The sequence below is a fragment of the Siphateles boraxobius genome, unplaced genomic scaffold, assembly GCF_051911475.1.
Source record: "Siphateles boraxobius isolate OS27281-9 unplaced genomic scaffold, OSU_SipBor_1 24, whole genome shotgun sequence".
In the NCBI taxonomy this organism is placed as follows: Eukaryota; Metazoa; Chordata; class Actinopteri; order Cypriniformes; family Leuciscidae; genus Siphateles; species Siphateles boraxobius.
The window spans coordinates 15672501-15697705 of record NW_027508855.1 but is presented as its reverse complement, the minus strand read 5'-3'; the positions used below and the strand labels follow the sequence as shown (position 1 = coordinate 15697705).

General features: G+C 39.7%; 1 protein-coding gene across 5 annotated transcripts in view; it reads right to left on the bottom strand.

The window, feature by feature from the left end:
• The window catches only part of ksr2 (kinase suppressor of ras 2), a 134152-nt gene that overhangs the window by 40332 nt on the left and 68615 nt on the right, over positions 1-25205 (bottom strand). For 2 of the 5 annotated variants that reach the window (XM_077241639.1, XM_077241638.1), the window contains exons 6-11: positions 22597-22772; positions 6472-6541; positions 4570-4653; positions 3103-3188; positions 2587-2616; positions 412-521 (exon numbers count right to left, since the gene is read on the bottom strand). In XM_077241639.1, coding sequence (XP_077097754.1) covers positions 412-521; positions 2587-2616; positions 3103-3188; positions 4570-4653; positions 6472-6541; positions 22597-22772 — 556 coding nt within the window. The remainder of the gene's footprint in view (positions 1-411; positions 522-2586; positions 2617-3102; positions 3189-4569; positions 4654-6471; positions 6542-22596; positions 22773-25205) is intronic. The other 3 variants (XM_077241640.1, XM_077241641.1, XM_077241642.1) reach the window with 3 other exon arrangements.

The following is a 25205-nucleotide window of genomic DNA, read 5'->3' as shown; positions in this document are numbered from 1 at the left end:
TATGAAGTCAGTTCCCTTCCACAGGAGAGCACAGACAGAATGTGTTCTTGCATTTAAAAGCAGCTAAATAAAGCGCAATTGAATTGAACGCGGGGTTCTCAAGACACGTTTTAAAACATAGACTTGTCTTAAAAATGTCACGCTCATCTAGTCGTGCTTTGTTTTCCAATACACATATAAGAAAACCAGTTGTGTGGAAAACTACAGGAAGGTTGTTTGGTTTTGGTCTCCAAAAATTGCTTTTGATACAACTTATTTCAATAAAAAGCAAAAGAAAACATGTTGAAAATTACAGGAAGGACATGTAGTGCCAATCTGCCCAAGATAGTTTTGTAATAATGTTGACAGTGGAGGGATGTAACAGGGTTGAGATGTGTTTGCTTGGACGTAATGGTACGTAACTATTCTTACCTTGTTGATTTTGTTGGTCTTGGGGAGAGTCTGGCTAATGTGGAGGTCTGAGTACCTGAGGGGGTTGTTTATGTCACATGGTACCGACTCGGTCCTGACGAGCTGACGAGCTAAACGAGAGAAAGAGAAACAGCATAGTATCCACGGTAACAAGAGGCAGTTGTCATGGTAACGGAAAAACTCTGAAAAGTCTTGTCACATTTTAATGGAAGAGCCACTAAACCATGTATTATGTACAGTATATATCAGAAATATCACAGCAACGACCAGGGCATATCAAATATCATTGTTCACTTTTTCCGGCAAAGAAAAGATCGAAAGTATAGTAAAAAGTATTTTAAAATTGGGTTAACATATTTGCTATGATATATACATTTTGTCATATACTGTGATATATTGATATATACAATACCTCTCGAAAGAATGGGGTCAGTATGATTTTTTCTTCAAAAGAAATAAGTACTTTTATTCAGCGAGAACACATCAAATTGATCAAAAATGACAGTAAAGGCATTTATACTGTTATAAAAGATTTCTATATCGGATAAATGCTGTTCTTTTGATCGAGAAGAATCCTGAAAAAATGTATCAAGGTTTCCACAAAAATATAAAGCAATTCAGCTGTTTAAAAAAAAAAAGTCTTGAGCATCAAATCAGCACACAGAATGATTTCTGAAGGATCATGTGACACTGAAGACTGGAGTAATGATGCTGCTGAAAATTCAGTTTTGACATCACAGGAAAAATTCTATTTTATAAATATGTTATAATAGAAAATTTTAATAATATTTTACATTATTACTGTATTTTGATCAGATAAATGCCGCCTTGGTGAGCAGAAGAGACTTCTTTCAAAAACATAAAAAAATCTTACAAACTTTTGAATGGTAGTACATATATATATATATATACAGGTCCTTCTCAAAAAATTAGCATATTGTGATAAAGTTCATTATTTTCCATAATGTAATGATAAAAATTAAACTTTCATACATTTTAGATTCATTGCAAACCAACTGAAATATTTCAGGTTTGGAGAAGGACCGATTCCAGACCTTGGGGGACCTGCGGAAGCAGTGGACTGAGTCTGGAGTAGAAACATCCAGAGCCATCGTGCACAGGCGTGTGCAGGAAATGGGCTACAGGTGCCGCATTCCCCAGGTCAAGCCACTTTTGAACCAGAAACAGCGGCAGAAGCGCCTGACCTGGGCTACAGAGAAGCAGCACTGGACTTCAGGCATTTTGGCATTTCCTTCTCCCCAGTCTTCCTCCAGACTCTGGCACCTTGATTTCCGAATGACATGCAAAATTTGCTTTCATCCGAAAAAAAGTACTTTGGACCACTGAGCAACAGTCCAGTGCTGCTTCTCTGTAGCCCAGGTCAGGCGCTTCTGCCGCTGTTTCTAGTTCAAAAGTGGCTTGACCTGGGGAATGCGGCACCTGTAGCCCATTTCCTGCACACGCCTGTGCACGATGGCTCTGGATGTTTCTACTCCAGACTCAGTCCACTGCTTCCGCAGGTCCCCCAAGGTCTGGAATCGGTCCTTCTCCACAATCTTCCTCAGGGTCCGGTCACCTCTTCTCGTTGTGCAGCGTTTTTTGCCACACTTTTTCCTTCCCACAGACTTACCACTGAGGTGCCTTGATACAGCACTCTGGAAACAGTCTATTTGTTCAGAAATTTCTTTCTGTGTCTTACCCTCTTGCTTGAGGGTGTCAATGATGGCCTTCTGGACAGCAGTCAGGTCGGCAGTCTTACCCATGATTGCGGTTTTGAGTAATGAAACAGGCTGGGAGTTTTTAAAAGCCTCAGGAATCTTTTGCAGGTGTTTATAATTAATTAGTTGATTCAGATGATTAGGTTGATAGCTCGTTTAGAGACCCTTTTCATGATATGCTAATTTTTTTAGATAGGAATTTTGGGTTTTCATGAGCTGTATGCCAAAATCATCCGTATTAAAACAATAAAAGACCTGAAATATTTCAGTTGGTGTGCAATGAATCTAAAATATATGAAAGTTTAAATTTTATCATTACATTAAGGAAAATAATGAACTTTATCACAATATGCAAATTTTTTGAGAAGGACCTGTATATTCATACGACGCTTGAAACATCGCCAAAACAAACCTGAAGGTATGAAAAAGGAAATGATGTGCTTAAAGGGGCACAAACCTGCTTCCTCACCTTGCGATGTTCCTTGATCTGCAACATCACAAATGAGGGAAAGATGAGGTGGTGAAAACAGCACACAGTTGGAGAGAAAAAAAGATAGATAAAATGGTAAGAAGGTTGCAGACTGAAGGTTAAACATAATGCTTCACAGAGAACAAGAAAAATTGTTTAGTACATTAATGCAAAGCAGATGTGAAGCCACTAACTATGACAGTCTTTTAAAAAACATTCTTCATTGTTCCCAGAATTATCCCCTTTAAATACATTCTCTTGTTTGGGAACCAATTTTCAAAATGCAATGTTTTTCTTTAAATACAGATAAAGCCTGTAATGAAATATGTTCAATTGAATATAAAGGAATTATGAGGTTGAAAACATGCTGTGTATAGGAACATTGCGGTTTCTGAAATCATATTTGAACCATAATTAATGGCCTGCCTTGTGTAGTACAATGGATCTTAGCATTCATTCATGGAGTTAACAAAGAAGAAGAAGAAAACATAAAAGTTTAAATACCTCTGAATGATTCCCTACCTCCTCTGTGGTATATGAGTAAATGACAGGGCGGTGCTTCTTTGGTGCATTTGTTATGGCACTTCAATCTGACAAAAGAAAGCATGACAGAAATGTTTATTAGTTTGCTCTTGTAAAAGCATATCAATTCATATTCAAAACAAACACTTAATATGCAGCCATCATTTGGTGGGTGTCAAAAGCCAGCAAGTATCTTAGTAACAAGATGCCATAGTCAAGGGTGGTAGAGTGGAAACTATTAGGAAAGTAATTTATTCAAATAATCTTTTAATGATAATGATAATTATGCTCAATTTGAATGTTCTACTGACACTACTGCAGGCACAAAGTGTCTCGCCCTGAATTCTAAAGAGGCTTTGATGAAAACCAAAACATCAAATCACATCTTTACAAAGCTGAAATGGTAGGAATTTCCCTTATCAGAGATTTGTATGATCATAAGAGATGGTTAAACAAATGATAATCAATAGTGGAGTATATATTTAACATTTGACATTTATGGCCTACAGATGATTTGCAGAGATTCAGCGTGTAATATCTGCATCAGAATTGCAAAATTACTTGATTTTTATTATCTTTTGATCTTCAAGAAAACGTAAGTGGTGTTTGCCCATGCAAAACTCATCACAACCATTGCTTGAAATTTAGCACTTTGCTAATATATATATATTTTTTTTTTATCTGGGTGGTTGCTTACCGGTCCAAGTTCTGATCTACAGATATGGTTTCAATATCAGTCTATGGGATTTTTATTTGCCCATTTTATCATTAAGAGGATTTCCAAGAGGCCCAAGCCATATCTAATACTAACTAGCTAATGATAGTTTTCTAACAGGTTTCAAGTTTATAATATGCTGAGCCATTTATGCTATAAGCTGTTTGGTGCCACTAAGGGGTTAGGAAACATGAAATGATTGTTGAATTATATATTTTCTAGCATTTTAAAGTGCAGAACAGGCTAATAAATGTCTAGAATTATTTTCAGACACCTTCGGAACAATTAACAAACACAAATAATAAAACGGTGTGCTGTGCTCTGTCAATTCATCATACATAAACATATGAAAACCCATTTCTACCACATAATAAAAAAAATAACATGAAAAGTCATAATTATGAGATTAAATGTTGAAATTAATAAATCATTTAAATTGATTGATAAATATATAACTATATATTTATATAACTATATATATATATACATATATATATAACTATGTATTATTAAATAAAAAGTCATAACTTTTTGTTCATAATAACATCATCATTTCAATTTTTTGTCATAATTTAGAATCTTGTCTCAATTTCAATTTTGACCTTTTATGTCATACTTTCTACTTTTTATCACATAATTATGACTTAATATCTCATCATTTCAAATTTTGATGTCACACTTATGATTAACAAAAGCATGATTTATTTATTTTTTGTGGCTTTATAAGCACTTACTTGCAGTTTTTGCATTTCAAGCCGAATAGCATTCCTTTCCCGCACACGATACACGTCTGCGACATCCAATACTTCGTGGAAAACCTGCAAAAGCACAAACGAGTGACGCAATTCATTACTGACCCTTTTTAGAATCTAATTTCATCCATTTTTAAAATGCATGAGGCCATATGGGTTTGTTTTGCTTCGCTGTCAAACTATCGACAGATGGTTCTGACCTTTTGACAACCACTCCTAAACTCTTCAGATGAAAGAGCGAATGTGTCACTGCAGCGATCACGTTTGCCAAGTAACCTTTTCATCGAGAGACAGATATGTGCTTCATATGCCCAAAGATAGACACTTCGGCAGTAATTCTCAATTCAGAGTAATTTAATAGTAACGAGTATCTCTCAATATCTCTCAATATCTCCTTTGCGCTCAACTGAGCATCCGCACTTGACAAATATATGTGAGGACCAAGGCCATATGGACGCATTGGTGATTGTTCGGCAGAATTGTATAACAAGTGCTCTATTTTTTCTTCATTTTTTCTATCTCTTTTTGTTTACATGTAGTCACATTTGCCGTTCTCCACAATGAAAGGGCCATTCAAATCTCCTGCAATGGAGTTCCTCGGAAGGGTCACTGTGCATTTGCCAATCTATTTCTCTGATATGAACAGAAGCTGACAGTTAATAGAATATGACTAATGGGTTCTGACAGTGTCAAAGTGTCTTCATTAGATTGAAGCCGTGCTGTCTCATAAAAGAGGAGGCTGGCTTTAGTACGCAGCTCACATCACCGTAGCCATCTCAGTTTAAAGTTGACATGAGCGTTTCAATTTTTTGGATCTGTTTATCTGATTGCGTTTTGAAACTGTGGCAGTTGTCCATCTATGTTGACATTCATTTCCGCACCTGCATTCCATTCTGAAGGGCTCATCCCAATGCCCTCATCCCTTTGAAGGGTTTACCCTCCACAGTGAGGCCTTCAAAGGGATGAAGGGTGTAGTGGACCGAAAAACTTCTGCGTCATCTTGCCAAGCCAACTAAGGAGGCACCGTAATCGTACAAATGTGTATACTGCTTGCCTGTGCAAAGAATCATGAGAGTGTCCATCAGTTATACCCTTTGATTCTGTCCTTGTCCCAAATGGCATCCTAAACACTCGCGGTCTTTCTACGAGTTTGATGTAATACTTCCGTGATGTAATAGCGCTTTGACTGTTGGGTAGAAGTCTACTGTTTAGCTCACTTCTGTGAGGGCTCGACAGAAGTGCGCATCGAAGGCGCATATCGGCTGCAAAGGGGACACTTGGGAGCACCCTTCTGAAACCTAAAATGAGAAATGGGACACTCTACGGTCTTGTGGACTTGCAATGGCCTCCGCGTGATTGTGAAGTCCATGAGACATTGCGCACATCTGTTCACCCATCGGCTGCTAGTCTAAAAACCAAGGTGTGCAAATTCCCCCATGTAAATAGCAAATCCGCCATGACGCAAGCGCAACTGGCTTTTAAAGGGAATGGGAGATGGGACTCTGATTGGTTTATTGCACGTTACGCCCAAAACTCACCTGTGACTCATTAAGAGAATAGAAACAACCCTTTTAGACCATTTTTTTCATAGTTAAACTAGCAAAAGTAGATTTGCACATGCCCTGAGTGCACTTGCCCATGCCACTTTAGACCATGCACTTAGATCGTTAAAATAGGGCCCTATAACTTGCATCACGAAATCTTCAGTGTTGTGTGGTATAAGCACAAACGCAGGCTCTGTGTGTTTGACTTGGGATCAGTGTTACTTGGGGTAATCGAGTCGTCAGATGTGAGCAGGCATGACTGGAGCTGCACAACCACATGAGTTAATTGGCTTGACATATTGTAACTACTACCACACACTCATGCATGCACAAAACTCACCTGTGTTTAATAGAGTTGCCAAGGTCTCTACGAGGTATCTGAGGGGACCAGCGGGGAACAGACAGAGTATCTAGAATAGATAAATACAAGAAAATAGAATTAAAGCTTGTAAACACAGATTACAAGGTATTAAAACACAAAGACTGTTATAAACCTTAAAATCTCTTTCATAAAGTGCATAAAAGAGGTTTTATAATTCCAGTTGCCAAACCTGACTGGATGAGCTACAAAATTGTTGCAAAACAAAGCAATAAGTTACAAGAAGCCATACAGTGACTTTTACTATGGTTAAGAAGTTTTCTTATAGTTAAGAGGTTTTCTTAGCCACAATACAAACAAAACTAACAAAACCATGGCAACAGCAATATGATAATAGACACAACTGTTCAATAATAAATACATTTATTATCAATCATGAACTATTACTTGTGATTAACGAAGGTTGTTTATGATTACCAAGAATTTTGATGCATTAATATGGAATTAAATTGATTTGTGGTTAGATGTTTGCACATATCAGGGATTGTACAAGTAATGTATAGTATATATATATATATATATATATATATATATATATATATATATATATATATTATTTTAAATGTTTTTGAAAGAAGTCTCTTAAGCTCATCAAGCATGCATTTATAATAATGGATTTCTATTTGAATATACTTTAAAATATAATTTTATTTCTGTGATGCAAAGCTGAATTTTCAGCATCATTGCTCCAGTCTTCAGTGTCAAATGATACTTCAAAAATCATTCTAGTATGCTTAAGAGACTTATTTTAAAAACATTTTAAAAATCTTACTGCCCTAAACTTTTGAACATTATAGTGACTTTGCGCAGAGGCAAAACCAAACCAAATTTTCCCTGGAAGTTTAAAAAACCTGGGATTGTTATTTAACATATAAATCCTAAATGCTCAAACAAAAGATAAATCTGATAGAATTTGAAGATTTGAAATTTGATGTCTTCTGTCATCGCCTAAATGGAAGAGATCTGATAAAACCTAAATGGAGACTTGTAAAACAATAATTGCATTTGCTTCCCACAGCACTGCTAGTTCAAAAGACCATTCATCAGATTGTCTACGCTCAATTATACTCCATTTGTTTATGATTAACAGGGAGATACGAGGACAAGTACGCATGCACACACACAAACAGGATAATCTGCTCTGTCTTATCCTAAAAGCATAAAATACTGCCTGAAAAAATACGAGGAGCCTTGCGTTCATAACCAGATTTCTGCATTTGATTGCATCCACTTATATATTCACTTGAGATTCCTGATGACTGTCTCAGTCAATGTGCATTCCATGAGGCTTATATCAAATACGGATGCGAGTGTATCTCTATTGTGACCTCTGCATTCTGCTCGGTTGCATCTTACAGGTGGATCGAGGATGTACACAGTGTTCCAAATGAGATCATGAGCTTTGATATGATCTCTGTTCTGGAGTGCTGGACCTCTATTGAAACACAAGTGATCTTGAGAGGGAAAACAGCATAACTATATGAGTGTTTCTCCAACTAAGGGCACTTTGATGCCCCATGGGTTGATTTTTATCAAAACTAATTACAACTTTTTGTTATATGAAGCTAACAATAAACTTTTTTACCTTTTACGTTTGCTATTTTTGCTTGTTTTACTCTTGCCCCAGTCCCAAACTTTCAATCTTTAAGTATTAAAATCCATTCTAAAATATCACATTCTACAAGCTCTGATATCTATATGGAAGCTGGAAAATAAGATGAAACACTCTCAAATCAGCAAAAAAAAAAAGTCTTTGTTTATGCTCAAATCCCATTTAAAACCTAATCTAGTACTCTAGATTGCTCATTTTGGGTAATGTTTTCTGACTACTTTTTGATCTCATTTATCACATTGATTTGAATAGGATAATCTTGTACCATATTGATATAAAAATACAAAGAGAAAGCATATGTATTCCATTCTTTGTTATCAAAAACATGAAGTGCATTAAATATTACAAAACCATTATGCATGGTTAAATGACTCACTGAGTGATAATCCAAATAATAATTAATGTGTTCGTCAGGAGATGATTAGATATGCAATGTTGCAATGTTAAGAAAACTTCTTAAAAGTTGTAAATCCAGTGATCAAATGCTGTGAGGCTCTCGGTTTCAGTGATAGTCACATGACAACTGGCTGGTCTATGTGTGTGATTCCACAAACCTTTAAAATATAGCAAAGTAGTCTAATCAAAGATTTATGAATAATGAATAATTTACTGCAATTGTGAGAATAACATGTAATCATGTAATCAATAGAAAAGTAACTGTAATCTGATTACGAGGATTTTAAAATGTAATATAATCTAATTACAAGTACTTAATTTTTGGAATCTGATTACATAATCCAGATTATAAGTAATCAGTTACTACCCAGCACTGTATATATACACAGCCATGTGAAAAAGAAAGGACACCCTTTAGAATTTTATGGTTTTACGTATCAGAACATAATAATATCATCTGGTCCTTTGCTGGTCTTAAAATTAGGTAAATACAACCTCAGACGAACAAAGCCAAAATGGAAAAGCCTTGGGTGACAAACTAAGTACACCCTATGATTCAGTTGCTTGTAGAACCACTTTTAGCAGCAATAAGTTGAAGAAATCGTTTTCTGTATCACTTTGTCAGTCACTCACATTGTTCTGGAGGAATTCTGGCCCACTCTTCTTTATAACGTGCTTCAGTTCATTGAGGTTTGTGGGCATTTGATTTTTGCACAGCTCTCTTAAGGTCCCGCCGCAACATTTCAGTCGGGTTAAGGTCTGTGCTTTGACTGGGCCAGTGCAACACCTTGATTCTTGTCTTTTTCAGCCATTCTGTTGTAAATTTGCTAGTGTGCTTGGGATCATTGTCCTGTTGTATGACACAATATCACCTGTCGGACAGATGGTTTCACATTTGACTCTAGAATACTTTAGAATACAGAGGACTTCATGGTCGAATCAAAGACTGCAAGGTGCCCAGGTCCTGTAGCTGCAAAACAAGCCAAAAATCATCAACCCTCCAACAGCGTGATGGACAGCTGGTATGAGCTGATATGCTGTGTTTAGTTTTCACCTAACTTGGCACTGTGCATTACGGCCAAACATCTCAACTTTAGTCTCGTCTGTCCAAAGGACATTGTTCCAGAAGTCTTGTGGTTTGTTCAGAAGCAACAAACCATACTTGTCCCATCTTTTTCTAATTGTACTGCCCTGAACTTTAACATTTAACATGTTAACTGAGGCCTGTAGAGTCTGAGGATTACTTCTTGGGTGTTTTTTGCGATTTTTTGCATGGTCTGAACTTAGGGTGAATTTGCTTGGATGCCCACTCCTGGGAAGATTGGCAAAAGTCTTGAATGTTTTTCACTTGTAAATAATCTTACTGTAGAGTAATGGACTTCAATTTGTTTGGAAATGGCTTTGTGACCCTTCCTAGATGGGCAGCAACAATTGCTTCTCTAAGATCATTGCTGATGTCTTTCCTCTTTGGTATTGTGTTAACACACACCTGAATGCTCCAGACCAGTGAACTGCCAAACCGTCTGCTTTTATAGAGGTGATTGCACTTGCTGATGATCAGTTAATTAAAGACATTTGATTAGCAGCATCTGACTGCTACTTATCCTCTTTATTCCTATGGAAGCAGTAAGGATGTACTTACAGTAGTTTGTCACCCATGTCTTCTGAATTTTGGCCTAGTTTTGTTAAATAAATAATGACAGTGTAATATGTCACGTCTTGTTGTTCATCTGAGGTTGTAATTACCTAATTTTAAAACCTGCCAAGGACCAGATGATTTTTTTCCTGATACATAAAACAAATGACCAACACTAGTATAAACTGCATTATACTGCAGTGATAATGTTAGAAAAAACCCTTCCTTGCCTGTTTCTACGGTAACCACTCAAAGTTTTAAAGGAGATGATGCAAATTATAACAAAACTCAAGAAATTTTACAAAAAGAATCTTATATTTACTATAATAATAAAATACATTGGTAAGGATTAAAACTGAAACAAAAGCCAATTGAAAAATTATGCAACATCTGACAAAAGACTTTCAAACAGCAGTTTGAGAGCATCCATCGAAAAAAGTACTGTGGCGGCACCAACGCATACAGATGCTATCAAATAATGCCATTGTACTTTGATATACAGAATGATCACCATATTAATATACCATGGCATGTACATGCTACTTGAAATCCTTTCATCCTATGAAGAAGTGGATAGAAAGAGAGAAGTCTTTCATTACAGACCAGAGTTAAAATTTTACCTAACAAACTCACATCATCTCACAGCAGGTAAATGTTTTATCCGCAGGCTTAGGAACAGACCTACTTACTTGTGAATACAAACCAGCATCACTACAGAGCAGGTGAATTTGTGTTTAATTAATGCAAATATTGCTAAAAATAAGAAAACTACTAGAGGCAGGCATCTAATTTGCAGAAAAACATTATACGTTTCTCTCTTTTGCTTTTTGAACCAGCAGCCAGTTATTAAAAACCAACATGTTGACTCAATCGCTCAATTAACTATCAAATTTAGACATGACAAGACAAGCAGGAGTTTGTTCGAGCCAGATGAAGCAACAGTTGGCCAATTTTCACGATCAGCCAATCACGTGCCAATGTTAGTGATATAAATATCACAGGCATCTTACAAACAGACAGACTAAACAAAATGATTTGTTAAACAATGACTAACATAGTGATCCACCTCTCAGTCCTTTCCAGAACACAAGTTTAAGATTTCAACTGACAGGCTTTTTTCAATAGGGAAATATGAGTGAGTGACACTAAGTACATTTAACACCAGCTATTGACCTGCTCTTAAACAATTCTATGGATTTGACTGACAGCCAGATAAATGGAGTTATAAAGCCGCTGCACTGCGTCTTTGTGTCATGAGGATAAATTGTTGCAGTGAAGAAATTACAGTCAAGATTTGGCTTTTGCATTTTCTTCTTTATAGCTAAAAAATAAGTTTACACACTATTCAAAATGTATGGAAGAGTACAAAAAAAGTCCTCAAACCTTTTAGAAAGTAATAAAATTAAATGGAGAACAATGGACACTTAGGCTTGTAAGTTGTTTTATCACAATTATGCTTAAGTTGTTTTTTAACAAATCGTGAGCTTAGAATTATATGGTTCTATCTCCACTTTTGGTCGAAATTGAGTTTTTGACATAATCTTATCCATTAGGTGTTTATTAATGCCTGTGTGGTGTTATTTTTGTAAAAAAAAAATATTTTGTCAGTAGTTATTAATAAAATAAAAAGGTTCCATCTCACAAAACAGCAGGGATTTAAAAACTTTGATGCTCAATATCTCAGAACTACCCTAAACGGAGATAGAACTGTATAATTCTAAGCTCACGAAATATCAATTAAAAACTTGAATGTTTTGAGAGTATTATTTTGTACTTTTAATGTGTTTTGTTTTCTTTCTTTTTTATCACCTCTAGGCATTTTTCCACGTCTATCAGTTTAATCTGTCTGAGTTAGTTCACCCAAAAATGAAAATTAGCCCATGATTTATTCACCCTCAAGTCATCATAGTGTATATGACATTCTTCTTTCAGACGAATACAATCGGATTTTTATTAAAAAATGTCCTGGCTCTTCCAATCTTTATAATGGCAGTGAATGGCCGTTTCTGTTTTGAAGGCCATAAAAGTGCATCTGTCCATCATAAACGAACTCCACACGGCTCCAGGGGGTTAATAAAGGCCTTCTGAAGCGAAGCGATGGATTTGAGTAAGAAAAATATTCATATTTAACACGCTACAAAGTAAAATTCTAGCTTCCAGAATTCACTTCAGTAGGTCTTTATTAACTCCCCCGGAGCTGAGTGGAGTTCGTTTATGATGGACAGATGCACTTTTCACAGCCATTCACTGCCATTATAAAACTTGGAAAAACCAAGATATTTTTTTATACAACTCTGATTGTATTCGTCTGAAAGAAGAATGTCATATACACTAGGATGACTTGAGGGTGAGTAAATCAGGGGTTAATTTTCATTTTTGGGTGAACTAACCCTTTAAAAGTGGCATTCTCTTTTGTGAAGTGATATTATTATATACATACATACATACATATGGCGAAAAAAATCGCTGTCTGGATTTAAATAGGCAAATGCTTAAATCATTATTGCAGTGATTATCAAGCTTTGCAATAGTTCTTCTAACCCTAAATGATGGAGTGTGTAGTTTTTTACTTAAGAGTGCTTGATTCTTGAATTTAATGAATGAATGAATGAATGAAGCATTTATATAGAACTTTCATATGTACTACTGTATACCCAAAACACTTTACAATCTCTCCTCAACTGCCACCAGTGTGCATCCTCCACTTGGATGATGCGACGGCAGCCACACACCAGCTATAGGTGGAGCGGAGAGAGAGTGATAGAGCCAATTCAATGGAAAGGGATTATTAGGAGGCCATGATTGGCAAGGGCCAATGGATGGAATTTGGCCAGGACACTGGGGTCGCAGCCCTAGTCTTTACGAAAAGTGCCATGGAATTTTTAAGGACCATAGAGAGTCAGGACCGTGGTTTAACATCTCATCCGAAGGACAATCTAACACATTGTCAATACAAGATCTAGACCAAAAATGTATGCACCTCTTGATGGAAATAAATGTTGTGATGTTATTTCAATCAAGGTGTATGCATTTTTGGTCAAGATCTTGTATTGACAAGACACTCTGTAAAGTCTCCTCCGGCACATCCCAAAGACTTTCAATGAATGTAAGGTCTGGACTCAATGATTCTTCATGCATCCTCCCAACCATTCTTTCACAATTTGAGCCTGATGAATCTTTAAATTGTCATCCTGGAATATGGCCATGATGTGTCTTCCAGCATGTTTTTTTAAGAAATGAAAAGCTACACACTCCATCAATAAGGGTTAGAAGACCTGTTGCCAAACATGTAACATGCTAGAAACAAAATAATCATTGCAATAATGATCCAATCATTGACTCTTAAGCATTTGCCATTTTAAATACGAACAGCAACTTTTTCTTCAGTTGTGATGATAACCGTTAACAGTTAAAATGCACATAATCATTTCATAGTATTGCACACACTACTTGTATTCTGTGTGCATGTCAAGAAGCTTGAAACCGTGAAGCACAGGCCTCCGGCACACTGTTGCTTGCCGTGTACAATAATACTGTCACCACATGCAGAAAAACAGCAGACGCATTACAAGGGCTGACGACACTCATGAGGCCTGGTTACTGCCACCGCGTCCGGCCTGGAGCCCCATCGGGACTTCCAGAACGCAAGTAATGCCATTACAGAGGCTGCCACAAACTCAATGAGATTATAAACCTGCAACTGGTTTATCGGAAATTCAACTATAACGTTCTTTCATCTTGTTTCACAACAAACCCTTGCGTCCCAAACTCTGGAGGAATTTGGTTGTTTGGGTAAAATATTGTCTTAACAGCAAGGTTATTATTACTTATATGAAATATAATGTAACGTTACTTTTGTAACATAACAGTGTCAGAGTAAAACTATATGCAAAATAAGATAGACCAGTGTTTTGCCAGATGAGAAGTTTATTCTATGTATCATATATTTACTACTTTAATTAATTTTACTCTAATTCTCTTTTAATTCCTTTTATAACTGTTTTAATTTCCCTTGCTTTTATTTTGTTTATTTTCTATGCAAAGCTCTTTGAATTGCCATAGTGTGATTATTTTAATTCCTTTCTATGTAAAGCATTTTGAATAATTGTTTTATCCTTGCTTTTATCTTGTGATAATTTTTATATCTTTCTATGTAAAGCACTTTGAATTGCCATATTGTATGAAATGTGCTGTATAAATAAACTTGCCTTTTGCATTACTTTTTCTCACCTGGGCTGAGCTTGCTTGTATTTTTTTTAATAACAAAATAACACATTTCTACACATTTGTAATTAAACTGTTGACCCTCCCCTTACACCTTAACCCACCCTTAAACCTACCAATACCACCAAGTACATTGTACTTATTTTTCGATGTAAAAACATAGTACTCGAAGCCACTTAATATAAAGTGGGACCTGATGTTTTTTGCTTATACTGTAAGTATGATTGAATTGGATCATAGAAGATCAAAATCAAGGACATTGGTTAATAAAGTGAGATTAAATACATAAATTAGGTGTCATTCAACATTTTAATTATTCCAAGTTTGCTTAATAGTTTGCATTTCACTGTTTTTATTAATTTTGAGGAATACTGAATCTGTATTTGTGCAAGTGAGATGAGTAAATGCCTGCTCACATTTAGTCTAGAACTACAATGACAATCATGTTTACACAGCGCACACAACAACTCTGTAAATGTAAAAGTAAAGTGTTACTTTACTTGTTACTTGAAAAAAGTAATCTGATTATGTAACTCACGTTCCCTTTCGTTGTTACTCCGAGTTATGTCGGATGACGACGAATGGGGTTTCGCTTAGAAAGCCTATCGACTTTGAGTATTACAAAACGAGCCAATGGAAAAGAAATGCCATGGGTCTGCGGAATTTGCATGGCGCAACTCCACCCCACCTCGTGGGTATAAAAGGAGGATGCCGGCAACATGCAGATATGTTTTCGTTTTGGAGCCAAGAGTATCTCTTCACTCCACAGCCATTTCTGACTTCACTCTACGAGACAAACCACTCTCCGGTGTTGGTGTGACGGCGATCAGCAGCGAGTTCACACTGCCTGCTGATCTGTGCAGTGATCTGCCAGTGAGTGTGTTTCTCCCTGCTCGCTTCAACATCGCTGAGTTTTTTACTCTCACAATAGAGCTCGCACGCGGCACGTCTTTTTAAAGACGGCTCGCCCGTGCATTTCCGGTTGCGGTCGACTCATTTCCGATTTTGATGAGCACATTCTCTGCTCTGCGTGCTTGGGCTTGATCACGCTAGAGCAGCGTTTGTGGATGACTCACGTTCTCCCCGCGGGAACGTGACCATCGCGTCATTACGGTCGAGCCTCAATGATCTCGTTAGATAGAGAGTCCCCTCATCCACACCCCGATCTAACACTCCCCACATGAGGTGCTAATTTCGGCTGGTGGCCAGAGTGACCTGAGGGTGATGGTGTGGAACAAGGCGCCAACTATCCGTCCGTGCCCCACGCCCCCCTTTTCATTGACGCAACCCGTGAGTGATCACGGGACGCCCGCGGGCATATCTTCGGGTTTCCTTTGACGTTCCAGAATCGGATCTGTTGTCCATTGCAGCATCACAGGGCGGCCAAGAATCTTCAGGAAGTGAAGATTCGACAGTGCTGCCACTTTCGGGTGTGCATATGGCATTTGTCGAGTCAGATCCTGAGATGACGGCCATGCTTTCCCGGGCCGCTACGAGCATCGGACTAGAGTGGAACCTTCCACCCTGTACTGAGTGCTCGCTGCTGGACGATTGGTTTTTGGGTGCAGCCGCTGACACCTGTCAGCGTCCACTCCAATTCCTTTCTTCCCGGATGTGCATAAGGAGATCTCGAAATCCTCGAAGACCCCCATGTCTTCCAGCGATCCCTCGTTGATCTCCTCCGCCTTTCCTCCCCTCGACGGGGCCGCTGCCCATGGGTACACTGGGGTCCCCCCGGTTGAACGCTCTGTTGCGATGCTACTGTGTTCTCAGAGTGCTTCTTCTCGGCGCGATCCTAAGCACCCGTCCGAAGCCTGTAGTTTTTCGTCTACACTTGTGGCGAAATCCTATAGCGCCACAGGACAGGCAGCCGCCTCATTGCATGCCATGGCCATTCTGCTGTTCTACCAGACCCAGATGCTCACGGTCATGCACGAGGGTGGATCTGACCCAGGGCTCTTTAATGAGCTGCGCGCCGCCACTGACCTTGCTCTACGAGCTATGAAAGTGGCCGTACGCTCCCTCGGTCAGGTGATGCTCACCATTCTGTGGCTGAACCTGTCCGATGTGCAGGATGTCTGTTCATCACCCCCATATCCCAGGTCGGCCTCTTCCGTTTCGCTGCATCACCGAGGGGACGTTTGTGGTTCGCATGACTCCGCTGGCACAGTTCTTGGGAGCCTGGCTAGAGCTTCCCAATCTGTTCCGCTGGGTCGCGCGAACCATCGACTCGGCTATGCGATCCAGTTTGCACGGTCTCCTCCCCGCTTCAGGGGAGTCCGCTCCACTATGGTTGGTGGCTATGCCCCATCATGAGAGAGGAGGTTGCTACCCTACTGGCGAAGAGTACGATCGAGACTGTCCCTCCAGCCGAAATGAGGTCCGGGTTTTACAGCCCCTACCTCATTGTCCCGAAGAAATCTGGTGAGTTACGGCCGATCCTGGACCTGCCCATCTGAACCGCCCCCTTCACAGGCTGCCGTTCAAGATCAAACGCATTTTCGAATGTGTGCGGCCACAGGATACGGTTTGCTGTCAAGCTAAATATTTGTGCATATCAGTACGCTGTTCTCCCATTCGGGCTAGCCCTGTCTTCTTGCGCCTTCTCAAAGGTTGTCGAGGCAGCCCTTGTTCCTCCATGGGAACACCGGTTTCGCATCCTGAAATATCTCGGCAACTGGCTATCCTAGCTCCGTCTCGAGACCAGGTTTGCGAACACTGGCACCCAGTGCTCTGGCACCTAGCTCATCTGGGCCTTCGGGTCAACTGGGAAAAGAGTAAACTTTGCCCCGTGCAGAGGAATTTCTTTTCTCGGTATTGACTCGGTCGCCTTCTCCACTCAGCCACTGCTGACTTGCCTGAGACAATCAAGCGCAAGAGTGCGGTTCCACTGAAGTATTTTCAGAGGCTCCTGGAGCATATGGCGTTCGTAGCCGCAACATTGCCGCTCGGATTGCTCATCTGAGACCGCTTCAGCTTTGGCTTTGCGACCGAGTCCCGAGGTGGGCATGGGAACACGGCATGCTCCGAGTACCAGTTACTCCGATCTGCCGTCAGCCCTTTACCCCGTGGTCGAACCTCAGTTTTCTACGGGCTAGTGCCCCTAGAACGAGCTTCCGGGCATCTTGTTTCTCAACACATGCCTCCACCACGGGTTGGGGCGCAATGCGCAATGGACACGCTGCCATCAGCTCCTGGACAGGACCTAGCGCCCTTAGCATGTCTATTGCCTCGAGTTGCTGGCAGTATGCCTGGTTCTGTGAAGCCCCAGTCTTGCGTTGCTCAAGGTCAACACGTACTAGTCCACTCTGACATTACCGCGTCAGTAGCGTACATCTACCATCAAGGTGGTCTACGCTCCCGCCGTAGGTCGCAACTCGCCCGCCACCTCCTCTTATGGAGTCAGAAGCATCAGAGGTCACTTCGAGCCATTATTCCTGGAGCCCTGAACTGTAGAGCCTTCGAGCTCCCACGGCTTCAGCCCCTCCCTGGAGAATGGTGACTCCATCCCCAGTCGGTTCAGCAGGTTTGGGACCAGTTTAGGGACGCACAGATAGATCTGTTTGCCTCTCACGACTCGACCCATTGCGCTCTGTTTTACTCCCTGTCCGGGGGCACGCTCGGCACGGACGCACTGGCGCACAGCTGGCCGCGGGGCCCAGCAAGTATGCGTTTTCTCCCAGTGAGCCGTCTTGCACAGACCTGTGCGAGATCAGGGAGGACGAGGAGCAGGTTATATTGGTCGTGCCTACTGGCCCACCCGGACCTGGTTCTCCGAACTTCTACTCCTCGTGACAGCACCTCCCTGGCCTATTCCTTTGAGGAAGCACCTCCTTTCTCAGGGGCGGGGCACCCTATGGCTCCCTCGTCCCGATCCTTGAACCTCCACGTATGGTCCCTGGACGGGATGAGGCAGGTTGAGTATCCTACCTCCAGCTGTGGTCGTTACCATCACTTCCGCTTAGCATCGTCCACGAGACATGTCTACGCGTTGAAGTGGAACCTCTTCGTCAACTGGGCTCTTCTCACCGAGAAGACCCCCGGAGATGTTCGATCAGTGTCGTGCTTTGCTTCCTTCAAGCAGGGTTGAAGAGAAGGCTGTCTCCCTCCACCCTGAAAGTATACGTTGCAGCTATTGCCGCACACCACGATACAGGGAAAGGTAAGTCCGTAGGGAAGCACGACCTGGTCGTCAGGTTCCTGAGGGGAGAAAGGAGACTTAATCCTCCTCGCACTCCTCTCGTTCCCTCTTGGGACCTCTCAGTGGTTCTAACTGCCCTGCAGAGTGCTCCCTTTGAGCCTTTTGCAATCAGTGGAGCTTAAGTTCCTGTCAATGAAGACAGCGCTCCTGGTTGCATTGGCCTCCATCAAGAGGGTAGGGGACCTGCACGCATTCTAAGTTGACGAAGCGTGCCTGGAATTCGGGCCGGCTTACTCTCACGTGATCCTGAGACCCCGGCCTGGATATGTGCCCAAGTTTCCTACCACTCCCTTCAGGGACCAGGTGGTGAACCTGCAAGCGCTGCCCCTGGAGGAGGCAGACCCAGCCTTGGCACTGCTCTGTCCAGTACACGCTCTCCGCGCCTATGTAGACAGGACGCAGTGTTTCAGGACCTCAGACCAGCTCTTTGTCTGTTATGGTGGGAAGTTGAAGGGAAACATTCTCTCCAAGCAAAGGTTGTCTCACTGGATTGTGGACGCCATTGCTTTGGCACACCAGCAGCAAGGTCGACCGTGCCCCCTTGGTGTACTGCCCACTCCACCCGGAGTGTGGCATCCTCTTGGGCTCTAGCACATGGCGCCTCACTAACAGACATCTGCAGAGCTGCAGGCTGGGCGAAACACATTCGCCAGATTCTACAATCTCCGAGTGGAGCCAGTGTCCTCTCATGTACTCGCTTCAACCAGCCAGTACTGGACCCGCTCAGGGGTCTTCGTTTACTCACCATTCCACTCCACGGACTGGATACATGCAATATTCTCCTCAGGTGAGCTTCCCCGAAAGCCCTGAGTTCCTCCAGCACTGCTGATGTCGGCGCCAGTGTCTATTGCCTGCGCGTCGGCTAGGTGCCTCCTGTGTGCATGATCCCTCCTCTGAGTGACCCCCACATGTGTATTTACACTGTAAGCCTCTCTGAGCATGTGTCTTTCCCTTGGCATGCCACCTTGCCACCCCTGGGGTTGAAATATTCCCCCTGCGGCTGGACACCCCAGTGTTCTCCATATGCTTCCCTCCGGATCATATGTGTATTCTCTAAGTCCCCCCCCCCCCCCCCCAAACCCCCCCCCATGGGTTGGCAATAATTGCATATTTCCTCTACACTTATGGGATATGCTCCCCAGTGTACCTTGGTATTCCTGTGCTAATTCCTGAGTCCTTTGTCCGTGCCAGTCTCACAACTGGGATCTCAGATTTACGCAGGACACTGGAAGACAGCTGAGAAGGTGGCGTGATTTGACTGGTAACCCCATTCGTCGTCATCCGACGTAACTCGGAGTGACAACGAAAGGGAACGTCTCGGTTACGTATGTAACCCTCGTTCACTGAGTAGGGAACGGCGACGTTACGTCTTCCTGCCACTTTTCGCTGTGCCGCGGGGATCGCCTGAGCTCAGTCTTGGCTCCTCAGCGAAGAAACATATCAGCATTTTGCCGGTGCCTCCTTTTACACCGACAAGGCAAATTCCGCAGACCCATGGCATTTCTTTGCCATTGGCTCGTTTTGTAATACTCTAAGTCGATAGGCTTTCTAAGCAAAACCCAATTCGTCGTCATCCAACGTAACGTCTCCGTTCACTACTCAGGGAACGAGGGTTACAATTAACCGAGACGTTTCTTGTAATGCGTTACTCCCAACACTGGTTATTATCGTCAACTACTATTATCAAAAATTACTAATACCACTATTAACTATTAATACATCTATGTTCATTGAAATATTATTAAATATAAATATGACATGAAAAAAAAATTTCTGTTAGTTGCCAAGGCAACATTTCTAAGTTTCGTTTAGCTTAGGTCGAAGCACTAAAATTACTAACTAGAAATAAATATAAAATAAAACTGAAATAAAAATAAACTGAAAAATAAATGAAACATAAATAGTAATATTTAGAAAAACAAAGATTAATAAAAATTACTAGAGCACAAAAACTAAAATGAATAAGAAAACGGAAAGTCTAAAAATAAAATTTGGGTGGGGACAGTTACCTCTCTGGATGTATGTACAATGTACAAAGCATTCAGCAGGTTTCCAAAGCTTGGAGGGGGTCTATCATTCATAATTCTGGTAACAAGCAGTCAAAACTTTTCCCTCCATCTGTACGATAATCTCATTCCAAAACTGAGTCTTTTGCGTCACTCTTGTGTCATTCCCAGTCTTCTCACATCCACACTGCTTCCGCTAGGCCCATTATTCCTCTAATAGCCCATGCTAAGAGGCCCCCGGTGTAGATATTGGGCTTGGACAATATGCGCTTACACGCTGCCAGGTGTCCTGGGACACGTGTAGGTTTGGGACAGTGTCCTTTAATAGGTGATGAGAAGGGAAGTCACATTGTGAAAGGAAACGACAAAGAAAGTTTGTAATTACCTGACGTGCGTCATCAGACATCTGTCTACACTAACTGTGATCTAATGGTGTTGACCAACCTAGAAGAGTTTCAATGTCTTTAAAAACGCACATGGGATAAAGCTGAACAATGTTACTCTAAAAGAAATTCAGATCAGGGAAAGTAGTAGAAGAAATGAAAAGTATTTACTAATTACTTAAAGGGTTAGTCCAACCAAAAATTTTTAATTCTGTCTCCTCAATTTCTCCTCCTCAAACCCATAAGACTTTCGTTCATCTTCAGAATACAAATGAATCTAAGAGATTCCTGCCCCTCCATTGAAAGTCTATTCACCCAAAACTCTGATACTTCAAGGAGATTGGTAAAGAAATCCATAAGAATTGAGCAGTTTAAACCAAGTCTTCTGAGGAGGCACGATCCCTTTATAAGATGAACAGATTTAATTTAGGCTTTATTCACATTAAACATTGATCAGAAAACATATATAGTACACTCAAATCTGGTAAATGGAAGTGCAAGCATGCTTTCAATGGAGGGACAAATTTATGTTTCAAAGATGAAAGAAAGTCTTACGGGTTTGGAACGACATGAGAGAAATTGATGACAGAATTTTGCATTTTTGGGTGAACTATCCCTTTAAGTAATTAGTAAATATATTTAATAAATGCATATTTATTAATTACTGAAAGGGATAGTTCACCCAAAAATGTTAAATTCTGTCAACAATTTCTCTCATGTCATTCCAAACCCGTAAGATTTTCTTTCATCTTTGAAACATAAATTTGTCCCTCCATTGAAAATATACATAGTGCACTCGAATCTGGAAAATGGAAGTGCAAGCATACCTTCAATGGAGGCACAAATTTATGTTTTAAAGATGAAAGAAAGTCTTACTGTTTTGGAATGACATGAGAGAAATTGATGACAGAATTTTACATTTTTGGGTGAACTATCCCTTTAAGTAATTAGTAATATGCATTTCTTAAATATATTTCTAATGAATTTGAAAAGACAACTCTCAACATGAATCATACATTACAACCCATTTTAATTCTAGTAGGCGATATGATACAGGATATTCAATGAGCAAAAACATTCTTCTTCTTTTTGAATCAGGATGGTTTTTGTTCAAAACTTTTTAAAATATATAAAAAAGGTTTAAGTGAGCATTCCATACCAGAATATAGGCAGGTGCAGAAAAGGACATTAAGCAGAGGAAGTTATTCAAATTTAATGAAAGATTATGAAGTCCAACTTTTTTCTTTGGAATAATGTGCACAATAAGATCAGGAACATGCATTAATAAAAAAATGAAGCAAGGGAGAATTCAGATTACCCGGTAACTTAAACTAATAATCTGTAAGGTATTATATAATTAATTAATTAATATATATTATATAAATATATTTCATTCATTTCAATCAGTAGTGTATCTTTGGGTAAAGCATACTTGATATGATGATGACGGCAGATTGCTTTAGTGTTGGATATTAGCATGTGTTTATTTACAAGCAAAGGATCACACGCAACATGCAAGGTTCTTCAGAAGTTAACTTATCGTCAACTGTGTTTAAGGTATAAGACTGAAATAAGAACCCAAAATAATTTGTTGTCCTACACAGAGGTGAATGGTTGTGTTTACTCACTTGCTGAGGGGGTGTCGGAGTGAACCGGTGGTGTGGAAGGGACAAAATTAGGGAAAAAGAAGGAGCGAAGTGAGTGGTCGGAGTGGAGAGGAGAGCGCTGGGTCGGCAAGTTTTCACAGCTCCCAGCAACACTGCTGTGGATCTTCAGGTTCAACGGCTTGTTCTTTTTTTTTGTTCTACAAAGAGAGTTAGAGAAAAAAACAAATGAGCCCAAAATAAGACAAGATAACAATGTTTACAATGTTTTATATGGTTTCCAAACAAGCACTTGCGCATCAAGGTCCACGACAGATTTAGCTTCAAAACTCAACATAAGTAAACCCACATGCACACGCACAAACTCAAAAAAAGAGAGAAAGAACTGATTAAAATGAAGGCTTGAGTGGCTTGATTAGGGTTGGTTGAGCATTGTAACTAGTCACAGATTAGATAATAGTTTTAAAAAAACATTTAGTAAATAAAGGAGCATTTTTAACAGACAGTCAGTGAGCTTGCGTTGAACTGCAGGGCTCAGTCATGTCGACTTGCATTGACCGCTTCAGTGATTAAAATGCAATCCAAATATCTCACAAAACAAGCATTGACATTATAATGTAAATTATTAATTTAGTAGATTAGTAGATTAATTTAAGATTTTAAAGGTAAATTGAACCAAATTATGATTTTCGTCATAATCCTGCAGCCCTAAACTCATGTAGGCTATTACAAGACATTTCATGCTACAGTTTTTGTAGCTGTACTTCTCACAATCTAACACTGTTAAACAAAGTTTGTTTGCAAAAGAATAAAAAGAAAAAGCTGGATCCTGCGTCCCTGATATACGATCCAGCACCTCATTTGGCGGATTGCTCATCTCATACACCACTGAAATATATTTATGTTATGACTTGTTATTGTTATGACTTTATGTTATGACATGTGTTCAGGAAAATGATGTATAATAACGAAAATGTTGTTGTTAATAACTTGCTATGTTAAATGTATAAATAAGTGGAAGAAATGCAGCTACAAAGTTGTCCATGCCATGTTTTGGCGAGAATTTGTTGGATTTGACCGCTATTCGCATTCCAAATGCATGACAGGCGATATATATAAAGAGAATATATATAAACTTCGATGCATTTCTGCTTTCTGAAACTAATGTGTGGAGGTGCATGTTTGCAAGGACAGGTGTCTTACTGTTCAGAGAATATCATCATGTCACCTTTCTCTTAAATTCATTAAGTCTATCATTTTAATAATCAACATAAGAATCTAATAATGGAATAAACTTCGAAAAGATATTTCGAAGAATGCCTATAACCAAAAAGTTGGCGAACACATTGACTTCCATGGTATTATTTGTCCCCCATACTATGGATGTAAATGGTTTGGTTACCCATATTCTTCAAAAAATCTTCTTTTGTGTTCAGCAGAAAATAGAAACTCTATTTTGGTACAAATTAAGGTTGATTAAACGATGACAACAATGTCGTATAACGCATCAAATTAAAAAGTTTATCTGTCCTGCAGTAACTAAAGATACAACATTATGAATATATTATATTGATATAATAAATGAACAGCATACAGCATGCATAAATGATAAACAAATTCAGTTTTCTTTTTCTCAAATCATCTTCTGGGCCTCCTTCACAAACCAAATTTGTGTTTGACAACCTAATATTAAAGTCTAACTAGACTGCAAAACATTTTTTTACCATATTAGAAGGAGCTTGAGATGTGATCAAAAGAAAAGTGTGAGCATCAAATCATCCCTGATTGGTTCTTTTCATTGGCCAGATCACTCTCTGAACCCACTTCTAAATGTAACCAATGAACACATTTCATGTGATTTTACCCTGTTTAAATGTGTTGTCCTTCTGGTAAAAGCATTGAAGTTTTTAAAGCTTTGAACTAGGAGGGAGATGCAGACATGTAAACTAATAGCGAATTACAATGCATAATACAAATCATAAACATGATCAAAAAAATTTATTATAATCCAAAATGGTTCATTTTGGATTATATAGTTCACCAATGGTTGGATGTTTTGGTGCATTGTGAGCGTGTTTGCGTGTCTACCACCGATGACAACGATGTGCAAGCCTCTGAGAGGCGAGCACAATGCATTAGTGTGTGGATATGACAAATACTGACAGTGTGTGTGAGAGAAGCTTTGTTATTGTGCAGGGATAAGCAGAACGTTGAGGTGTGTGAACGCATAAGCTAAGAAAAAAGGGAGACAGAGAACAGCAGAAAAACAAACAAATAGAGAAATAAGGGTGACAGGCAGAACAATTGACTGGCAGCAAACTACTGATGACAGATTTTCATTCTTTCTTTTATACGGTTTGCTTTCTTTCCTTTTTTTGACATCTTGCTTGCTTTATTTTATTGTCTTGCGGTTTAAGACTAGGTGTAAAGTGGCAAATAGACATTTGATCAAAATATTACACCATGTGAGGTCTGACATGGATGTTAAAACAAAACAAAAATCGATAGAGCAGTCGACTCATTGATAAAAATTGTAATTAAATCACGTGACATTTGAGAAAGGCCCCCAAAATGAAGATAATTCAAACATAACCAGATCATTGAATAGACTTTAAAAATAGTGTCTATTCAAT